We start from the raw sequence: 10321 nt of genomic DNA, 5'->3' as shown, positions 1-10321 counted from the left end.
AACTCACACACACACGGCAGCCACAAGGGCTGCCCATGCGCGTGCGAGCAGCAGCCCGCGCAGCACGGCCCACGCAGCCGTGGCCCTTGGCGCGCGCTGGGCCTGCCTTGCGGTAGGCCTGGCCGCTGCCTTGGCTGGGCTTGTGGCGCGCATGCTTGCTGGGCGATGGCCCCGGCTTTGTGCTGGGCCTTCGTCCGGCAAGCCTCGTCCGATGCTAATTCGTACGATACGCTTCCGATTAAATTTCCATTTCCGGAATCTATTTCCGATACGAACAATATTTAACATTTCCGATTCCGGAATTAATTTCCGTTTCGAACAAATATTTAATATTTCCGTTTCCGGAATTATTTTCCGATTCCGGCAATATTTCCGATTCTGACAATATTTCCGTTTCCGGTAATATTTCCGATTCTGGTAATATTTCCGATTCTGGTAATATTTCCATTTCCAATAATATTTTCCGATACGTACCATGTTTCCGTTTCCGGCAACATCTACGACTTGGATAATATTCATATTTCCGATACGATCCATATTTCCGTTTCCGGCAATATCATCGTTTCCGGAGTATTCATTTCTTGCCTGTGACGATCTTAGCTCCCACTGAAACCAAGATCCGTCGGTTCCGAATATTCATAGATGGAGTATTTAATGCCATTAAATACTTGATCCGTTTACGTACTATTTGTGTGACCCTACGGGTTCAGTCAAGAGTAAGCTGTGGATTAATATCATTAATTCCACTTGAACTGAAGCGGCCTCTAGCTAGGCATTCAGCTCACTTGATCTCACTGAATTATTAACTTGTTAATTAATACTGAACCGCATTTATTAGACTTAACATAGAATGCATACTTGGACCAAGGGCATTATTTCCTTCACCACCACCATCACCGTCGCCTCCAGGCGCGGTTCACGGTGATGCGCCGCCCGGCCAGCCGCCTTCCCTCCTCTGCTTCGCCCTCCCCTGTTTCGGTCCCTTTCCCTTCCCCTGCTCGTGCGCTTCTTTCCAGAAAACCAAATGAAATCAAGTTTCAATTTGAAACTTGATTTATTCTTCCAAGCCCAACTTGAGTTGGTTCACTTTAATTGTTTGGGCTTTTAGGGTAAGTCATATTCAACTATCAGATTTTTCTACTTATGAATATTGATGTTTTAATAAAGTTTTATTATATAATTATTTACTAATAAATTATTGATTTTTATTAAAATAAATTACTAGCTTTATTTATCAAAAATAGAATTTAAATAATATTCATGAAAATCGATTTATGAAATATATATATATATATATATATATATATATATATATATATATATATATATATATATATATATATATATATATATATATATATATATATATATATATATATATTGATTGAAATTTCATTTAATACAATAAGTTATGAAATTATATTTCTTATTAAAATACGTTATTCGAAAATTCATTATTTATAAACTTATTATTTATAAGACGGTGATTTTAAATTATTTATCGTTTTAGGTACTGATTCAATGATTTAATATTTTGAAAGAAATTGGACTCGAAGCTCAGGACGAACGAACCAAGGAAAACAAAACCCTTAGCAAATCGCAGAAGTGAGGTAACGGCTATTGCTAGTACCCGCAATTCCCTTCTAAATGTGTTTATGAAATCATGACATTAAGATTGAATTTATGATCTGAATGTTTTGACATGTTTTATGAATTGCGGAAAATGAAATGTGATTTGATTGAATTATTTATTATAATATGATTGATTGAATTTCTTATAAAATGATATTATGATTGATTGAATTTCTTATAAAACGTTGTTTATAAGAAACCATGAAAAGAAAGGATGTTTGATCGTATGATCCAAAGGAAATATGTTACTCCAACTGAAGTAAAAAGACTAAAATGTAAAAATTAAACGAAACATGATAAATGAAAGTGAAATACCTAGTCCGTTTGGCAGTATATGTTCACAGGTTACGATTCTCGGTCATGCATGTACCCATGGGGCATCCGCGCATTGAGCCAAGGCTCTCATGTTCCCGGGCAAGGCCCCATGTTTATGGACAACGGTCCATCGTGGAAGACGTTCCACCATGTCATACTTACCACGGCTAGCATGTGCACCCTAAAGTTATGAATGAATTAAATAAAGGACTTTATAAAAATGTTTTACATTATTCTATTCTCCCTGTGTTATTAAATAAAACGAATTGAAATGAATTTACGTTGCTAGAATAGTTCGTTACTAAGTCTTCGGCTCACCGTTATTTTGTTTTCTGTTTTAGGTACCGCTGGGAACGATGGGAACGAGTAGTGGCGAGGATTTCACTTTAATAATTTCCACCTAGTTTATGTTTTAAATTTTAAATAGTTAATTAAATATTTTTAGTAAGTTATATACTTTTACTTTGGTAATATAAAGGATTATTATGTTAATTTTGGAGGATTTAATAGCTTAAGATTGATGGTTGCCTTGTAATTCCCAAGAGGGAGTTACGGCAGGTAATGTCCCGACCGATTAGGTTAATTCCGCTGCTAATTATGCTTTAATAAGTGAATTAGAGGTCGGGGTGTTACAGGTTCGAAGATAGAGTTTATTTTTTTTGTTTTTCATTCATTTCGTTCCCCTTTTGGCTAATATTTTAAGCAAAAGTATACGAAGTCATTTTTATTTTTTTACCTTTGACCCAATGGCTCATCCCTGACCTCAACCCATTTGACCCGATTTTCGAATTTGAATGAAATCATGTTCCAAATTGAGAAATCTTGTTCAAATCCCATTAAAAAAAAATAAGTACAGTTAGAGTAAGTTTTCAAATCAGATCATTTTATGGCAAATCTATTTTCACACACTATTTTTCTTAGTACTGTTTGAGCTAACCCGTGAATTATTTTATATTTTTATTGTTCATTATTCGTAGAGTCAAATATCTAGGTAAATGTAACTAATATTTCATAGATTAAAACCACTAGTAATTTTTTACTAGTACTTTTCTCAACTAATTTTTCCTTGATCAAAACTTTGAAACTTTGAAACTTATTACAATTGGTAAACATGACTAGTACGTGTTTTATACCGAGTCAACTAAGAAGTTGCAAAATTTCCAAACAAGCCAACCAATATAAATTTCCTAGGCAATTCCTCATAGACATACCCTCATACAGTCATACTACGTGTATTTATCAAGTAGAGGTTACGTCGCACTTTCCGTCACCCCTTCACAAGACCTTTTATTCCATGAACCATAGCCCCACAAAAGGAAATCAGCCAATAGCGAATATCGTCATTTTACCTCTTTTGTTTACGTTGGCAAGCAATACTTTTAAACCCAATTGAAATTCAGAAACAACATTTCTCCTTCTCACTTCTTTCTATCCTATTTCCCACCCTAGCGGCTTAGTCTTAGATCATATATAAATATATTGATCAAACTAAATGTCACATATATTACAATTTCATTCCAACCTTGTTTTGATCAACCAATTATTTATATCCGTTCTTATCAAATGAATCCTTCTATTTCCTCCTCGTGCTCGTTAGAAATTACCATAAAATCGGCAGAAGAGCTGACCATAGGAAATCAAAAACCTGTAACAAAAAATGTTTTTGTAACAATTTCTGTAGAAAACCAAGGGTATACAAACCAACTGCGAACGAGACCATGTGTGGAGGGCGCCAAACCTACGTGGAATGAGAAGCTGTTTACGGACATGTCAAAGAATGCAAAATTTATTTTGTTAGAGGTTCGATACAAAAAGAGGTCAACTGAAAAGTCAATCGGTATTGCTAAGGTTCCGACATCAGATTTTGTAGGAAATCATATGCCTCTAAACTACCAACATTGTCTATGTTATAGACTAAGAGATCGTAATGGCGAACCAAATGGGATAATTAGTTTTAGTGTGAATGTAAAAGGGGAATTAGATAATTATCAATGTAATCAAACAAATCAAAATTATAGGGAAGCAATAGAAATACAAGGGTTTGGTAATAGAGAGAATTGTTATAGGCCAAAGCCGAGGCTCGGAACATCGTTGTTAGGTGACCGGAGGAAATCTACTGCTACTGTTGTTGGAGTTCCTGCAGCGTGGTACGATTCATGCCATGCTTGATTGGTGGCAATATTAGGGGCCTTAGGGCAAATGCGGATTTGATATAATCATCATTTCTTAATACAAATTTGATTACTTGTGAATTATTGTTGTATAAAATTTTAAGTTATACTACCTCTGTTCCTTAAAGTTCTTTACTTTTGTTATTTGCACAGACCCCAACTCAATATTTATCCATTATTATATCCAATCTAGCAAAATTTTACATGATAACGTTTTAATGTATATAATAGTGAAGATTAATTTACTAAGCTAGCAGTAATGTACATCTCTTGCAGATCTATCAGCACATCTGTGCCCTCGAGACAACCTAAACAAGAAATTTTACAAGCAACGTAAGAAATTTGAACCATTTGAGCATGCGTTTAGAACGAGCCAAAGGACTCAATTTCTACGGATTATACATTGTTATCTTATACTCCATCCATTATTCGCTAAAGATTAAAGCACATTGGATTAACGGCCTGTTTGGCAGCCGTCTACAAATGTTGTCAATGAGAATGAATTTGTAAGGAAAATCAATATTTATACCCGTGGTAGTGCTAGTTTACTCAAATCTCCTTTTCCTTATAAATTTCCATTACATCCATTATCATTTAGATAATGATATTAGGTGAGAATGCAAATATATAAAGAAAAATATCATTATCATAAACATCATGATGTTATTTTCTTGCCAAATAACACTTATATTTATTCTCATTCCCGCATTTATTAACGGCTACTAAACGGGCTGTAAAGTAATTACAGATTTCTACCATCAAGTGGTTTTTGGTGTAGTTGGTAAGAATTCACACTGTGAGTCGGTCATGGATTCAATCCCTACTAATTGGTTCTTGGGGGAAAAAGTAATTTCATTTGGTAAGAAAAAGAGTTACATAGTCCTTGGAACATCCAAATGTGTACCTAAAGTATGGGAATATCGACTTTATTAACAGACACAAATTCGAATCTTAGACGTACAAACATACAAACGAGTTGATATCGCAAGATGAAACCAAAAATAATCGAAAGTGTGCTTCTCAAAGGGCTCCAAACTCACCACCCTAGCTTTTTCCACAAATGCTCCTGAGGCAAAAGGAGGATGGAATTGGGATGAAATGTTAATCCTTGTTTCAACACATCTGGATTTTCTGATAATATAATAACAAGCAAATAAATTTCCATCTACACAAGGACAATAACTTACAAAACCATGTACATCTCTCATAAGCAAAATAAGAAATTTTACAAGAGAAATCTTGGACGTCTACAGGACCCAAATATGTACGAAGCACACAGACGGAGTGAAACAAAGCGTTGCAGCTTCTATTTGATCTGAAGTCACAATAAGTGACCTCCTATCTACACATCTTCACTGCTTTGGCAGCTATTCTTGAGTATGTTGTATTTGCAAAGGGGACAGGTTGCGTTGATGTGAAGCCATTTGTCTATGCATGCACAGTGGAAATGGTGATGACATGGAAGTTCACGTAATTCACTCCCATCCTCGTACGATGTAAGGCATATCACACACTCCTAAAAATACATATCAGGATTTATACGTGCAAAAATATATGACAATTAAACCGCACTTAGAACATGCAAAAGACTAATCAAACATCCAAAGTTGAGGCACAAGAGGGAGAAAATAGGTTCTTTCTTATTTTTCCCAGGAGCTAGCCCAAGGGTTTAAGGCTAGCTTTAAGCCATATCATAAACCTACCCACCCTCAAAAGTCATTCAAAGAAACATGGAAGGATAACAAAAACTTATTTACATCAAGCATAAAAATAAACTTATGAATTAGAAAGTGCGAATTATAAACGGCTAAGGTGTCCTCTTGTACCAGGAGAAAAAAGTTAAGTTTATCTTACTAAAAACCTTACCCGCTTACAGACATCACGTCATAGCAAGAACTATTTCAAAATTTCCACTCCGGGATTCTCAATTTTCTTTTTCCTATAAAAAGCTTGAGAGAAGACCAGGTCTAACTTCTTCTAACGATAAAGCTTCAATACATATTGTCAAGCAGCTTCTAGTTGAAAGACGGCTCTTTTTAGTTTTACTGACTTTTACAGAATTCCATTAACTTTCCACTCTGATGTCATCACCTTCAGTGAGATGACTCATATCACACTATGCAAGAGTATTCGCCCCTCAACCCTTAGTCTCCTCAGAGCCCATCAAACATAACCGACTCAAAATAGCCAAGTCCAAGTGTCCAAACCTTCTCCATCAAAATAAAAACAAAGAGTAGAATGTCCAAGACGGGCCCCCCAACCCCTTCACCAACCTGGAGACTTGAACCCTGGATCTCACAAAAGAACTGGAGAGGGGGGGGAGGAGCTGCTCTTTGAAAAAGCCATAGGATAACCCTGAAATTCTTAGAAAACTTTTACTTGGGTTGTCCCTCAAACTATTGGGGTCATGAACCCATAATGTATTCACGAGCCTATTCCAGTTTCCAGACGCTTTGAAAATCAAACTTACAACTATGCAAGATCTCAGACACAGGCTACCAGCAGTCAATTTACCATACCTCTTCAATGAGATGTTTGCTAATGACTCTCAGTGTTAGACTGTGCTAGCCTCTAAATAACCTATCTAATCAGGACTTTACTTTTTCTCAGAAAGCAGGCAGGCCAATACCGCCAATTCACTGTCCACAGACATCTAGCCTTTACCAGACCTTTCCCTCGTCCCAGCTCCAAGTTAACATTGCTTAGGGCACAAAGATTAAGGAGGGAGAAAATGTTGAGAGAAAGAAGTGGACAAGTGGATGTGGCATGTGGGTTGTGGGTTCCAGTTAAAAAGAAAGGTTACCAAAAATAGAATGTTAACTATGAGCTGGGACGGAAGCGTAGAAATATAAAAGTTACCGAAACAAAACTAAGGCCTATCAATGGTTAAATTCAAAGCTTGAGTAATACTCCGTATCAAAGTTCTTGCAAGAGCTTAGTAAACTTACGGCATCTTCGTCGGAAAGAGCATGCTCGATAAGCGGGTCAGTGCCGCACTGAGTCATAATTCCACCAAATGACTCTTGGATTTCACCGCTCTTTTTTTCAATTTGACCTAGTCTCCTGAACTTGAACCTTGGCAGCCTATCGATATCCTCATTTGTAGCTCCTTCCTATTTGCAGGATACACAAAAGATATGAGAAAATAAAGCTGACACTTCCAAAGCATAAATTGATAATTTGATATGTAAATAATGAAAAACCCTGCCTGATCAGCCACAGCATATAAAATTGCAATGATACATGGAAGACAACAGCAGACAGCTATGCCAATAATGCAAGCCACCACCACGCAGATAACAACAAAGAACACATCAAATGCCAGAAATGTTATAGTGAGCCTGTGAAAACAATGATGTGTGAGTAACAAAAGACACAGAGCGCTGCAAAAAGATTGCTTTGTCAAAAATACTTATGGTAACACCATGAGTAAAATTACCAGTAAAGCATAGGAGCGTCATCTGCTAAAGTTGGCCCCCCAGATGACACCCAATAGAATCCAATGATCCACCAAATAAATGAGAACATTGTGTTCGCCGACTCCAGATGCTTTGCAACGCTGCCAGAGCAAATTGTATAAAACAAATATAAGGAACACTTATTTAAAGAAATTCTCCCCCTAGCGATATTCAAAGTATACTAAAGCCTAAAAGTTCACCCAAAAGATGATACTAGTGATGAAATGTTGCGTATTCTCAAGTAATAAAAGGCCGTGAGAAAAAAGAGAGGAAGAAGGTAAAAATGATAATATTCATTCACTGCATAGCGCATACAATAAACTTCCATTTATACTCGAAAAAATGTGCGCGAAAAGAAATGTTATCACTAAAAAGGTAACTCTCATAAGAAAGCATGAATACATAACAAACGTCCAGAGCTTTAATCAGAGCATATGAACCACTTTGTGAATACATAGTATCCTGCCAACTCTGTATATCATCCTATACATACTCAGGCAAAACTCAAAAGCCATTATGATTATATATTTATAGCACAAATACAGCCCCCAGAAAAAAAGGGAAAATGAAAGATTTGAAGAAGTATATATACATGGAAACACAGGTTCATTCAATATTTCTATTCTCTTCCTTACTGGGGTTGTTGTGAGTGTGTATGTTGAGGGTGGGGGCCTCTGAGATATAATTGCTTTTTAAACAGACTCAAAAGGGAATTCCAGACATGAGCCAAAATCTTCACTTCGGACGTGTGAATGTATTAAAATTTGTTATTGGGATATATAACAATGGAAGACTCATACTTTTGGACTTGGAATCAGTATCTACAAGGCTGTGTGTGCCATTCATATAGAGCCAAAATTGGAAGTAACTAAGTTCCTAATCTCCCTTTTAATGTTGTTCCCCAAATTGGTTCTTACAAGCCAACCATAGCTTCATAACTCCCATCTAAACCCTCAATCCAACCATGCATAAACTAAAACCACAAACATACATGGTAAAATCTTGCTACCTGGCAACCAATTTTTGTTGTCTACAATCCTTTTCCAAGTAACGTCAGGAAGACAAGTCGAGCAAAAATGCAAAATCCATCCTTCCCATTTCATCCATGACAAATTATCCTTTCCGCAAAACTTGAAATTTCCGAGACTATATCTACTCTATTTCCTTTCAATATATTCTCTCTATCCCAAAATAATTGTAACAATACCTAAAGTAATTAGTAATGCCAAACATGAAATTATATTTGCTACGGAGTACAAAATTTCACACTTTACACTCTACCATGCCCGTGGTTTTAACTTTTAAAATCCAAGATGCCCCTACTTAAAGTGAGTAATGAGGTACTACCATATAGGGGCTTTTAGTTACATTGTGACATATGCTTAATTGTGAGGTGTTCGTATGACGTTCAAGCTAGTTGTGGAGGGAGTAATTACTTTACCACCAAGGGGGTAATAAGTTCACATTAGCAGGGTTTTCCCTTCAAAATTTTTTCCTTAATTGCAAATAATTTTCAAACCCAGTGATCCATTTCACATTATTTAACAAATATACCATGTTTTACTAACAATTACCTCCAGCTCAACCATTCACAATCACATCTTTACAATTGAAAGCAATTAAATAGGAATCTAAAAATGCTCTAGAATTATTATACCTTGTGTTATCCTCATCCTGGTGATGCTCAACAGGAAACTCCATGGATTCCCCTTCTAAGCTCGCTGAAGAACTCGAATTCGACCTCGAATGTGCTGAATTCACATAGCTCGACCGATTTGATTCAGAATTCAAATTCAAAGCCAAATTTGAAGACAAACTCGGCCCAACGCCAACACTCCACCCACCCGAGGACCCAAACCTAGTCCTGCTAACCTCTCTCCTCCTCCTAAACTCTACACAAACACAAACCATATGCAAAATGCACTGAAATCCATACCCGACAAGCCACAACCTTAATGGAACCTGCGATTTCTCATCGCCGCTTAAGATCATAATAGCAATAGCGACAAACACAAAAATCGTGTTCCAAAGAAGGTCGAGAATAACGATAGGAGTAGAGTAAGCCCAATCACTTTGACGCTCTTCAATTTGCTGCGCCGCAGACTCTCTCACCATCACCGATTGTTCGGATATCAATCTCCGGCTATTAGCTCGCCGAAGAAACCTCGCCGCGCCACGTAGCCCTGCTCTGCCGGAAATTCTCCGGCTACGTGACTGAAATGAACGGTCTCCTTCAGGTGGTGAAAGAGGGGGAAGCAACGGCGCCGTCGTATCGACATCGGTGGCGGACATGGCGGTGCAAAGAGGAGAGAGAAATTCGAGGTGAAATTGAATTCGTCGGTGGATAAATTAGGGATTATTGTGAGGTGTTTTTTAGGAAAAATGAGGGAGAGAAGCCATGGATGGGCTGGATTTAGGAGAGAGAGAAAATGTTTCTAGGGATTTTGGGGGGATTATTGGTGACGATGACGAAGAAGAGGATTGAGTAATTCGATTGAAGAGTTGAAAAAAGAAGGGGATTTTTTTGGAATTTTTCTTATTTCTAGTTTTTTTACGAAAAAAATATTGAAAAGTCGTAATGTAAGGAGAGGAAGTGGGTTTACATAAAGTATTTCGCCCCCGAGTAGCGCGTGACCGTTATTCAGTACCACTAGAGGCTAGAGATAATACGTCGGAGGCCGGAGGGTGATAGTATGATCAGGCAAATACGTAGGATCACTTGAAATCGGGATGAAAGCTCTAATC

General features: G+C 37.2%; 2 protein-coding genes across 4 annotated transcripts; one reads left to right on the top strand and one right to left on the bottom strand.

Moving 5' to 3' along the window:
- The first annotated feature begins 969 nt into the window (after positions 1 to 969).
- Positions 970 to 4321, top strand: LOC110788598 (BON1-associated protein 1-like). 2 transcript variants are annotated; one of them, XM_056837568.1, is made up of 3 exons: positions 970 to 1109; positions 1542 to 1610; positions 2289 to 4321. In XM_056837568.1, exon 3 carries the CDS (start codon positions 3511 to 3513, stop codon positions 4114 to 4116), a length of 606 nt encoding a protein of 201 aa, XP_056693546.1. In that variant the 5' UTR covers positions 970 to 1109; positions 1542 to 1610; positions 2289 to 3510; the 3' UTR covers positions 4117 to 4321. The 2 variants fall into 2 exon arrangements, with proteins under 2 accessions (XP_056693546.1, XP_056693547.1); XM_056837569.1 differs by having other exon boundaries at positions 973 to 1109; positions 1511 to 1610.
- A 696-nt stretch (positions 4322 to 5017) lies between these two features.
- LOC110789046 (E3 ubiquitin-protein ligase At1g63170) lies at positions 5018 to 10126 on the bottom strand. Of its 2 annotated transcripts, none has more exons than XM_021993697.2 (5): positions 9234 to 10126; positions 7558 to 7677; positions 7327 to 7459; positions 7067 to 7231; positions 5018 to 5184 (listed from the first exon to the last, which is right to left on the bottom strand). In XM_021993697.2, the coding sequence occupies exons 1-5, from the start codon at positions 9866 to 9868 to the stop codon at positions 5155 to 5157; spliced, it is 1083 nt and encodes a 360-aa protein (XP_021849389.1). In that variant the 5' UTR covers positions 9869 to 10126; the 3' UTR covers positions 5018 to 5154. The 2 variants fall into 2 exon arrangements, with proteins under 2 accessions (XP_021849389.1, XP_021849384.1); XM_021993692.2 differs by having other exon boundaries at positions 5018 to 5634; positions 9234 to 10122.
- Between the last annotated feature and the right edge of the window lie 195 nt (positions 10127 to 10321).

This window comes from Spinacia oleracea, chromosome 2 (assembly GCF_020520425.1).
Source record: "Spinacia oleracea cultivar Varoflay chromosome 2, BTI_SOV_V1, whole genome shotgun sequence".
Classification (NCBI taxonomy): domain Eukaryota; kingdom Viridiplantae; phylum Streptophyta; class Magnoliopsida; order Caryophyllales; family Amaranthaceae; genus Spinacia; species Spinacia oleracea.
The sequence above is the reverse complement of the archived record's forward strand: the minus strand, read 5'-3'. Positions and strand labels throughout refer to the sequence as shown.

Coding starts and splice junctions, on each gene's coding strand:
- LOC110788598 (XM_056837568.1), top strand. CDS start 3,511: ATGAATCCTTCTATTTCCTCCTCGTGCTCGTTAGAAATTACCATAAAA.
- LOC110789046 (XM_021993692.2), bottom strand. CDS start 9,868: ATGTCCGCCACCGATGTCGATACGACGGCGCCGTTGCTTCCCCCTCTT. Junction 7,460..7,557: donor GACGCTCCTATGCTTTACTG/GTAATTTTACTC, acceptor TTGTTTTCACAG/GCTCACTATAACATTTCTGG. Junction 7,232..7,326: donor TATATGCTGTGGCTGATCAG/GCAGGGTTTTTC, acceptor TCCTGCAAATAG/GAAGGAGCTACAAATGAGGA.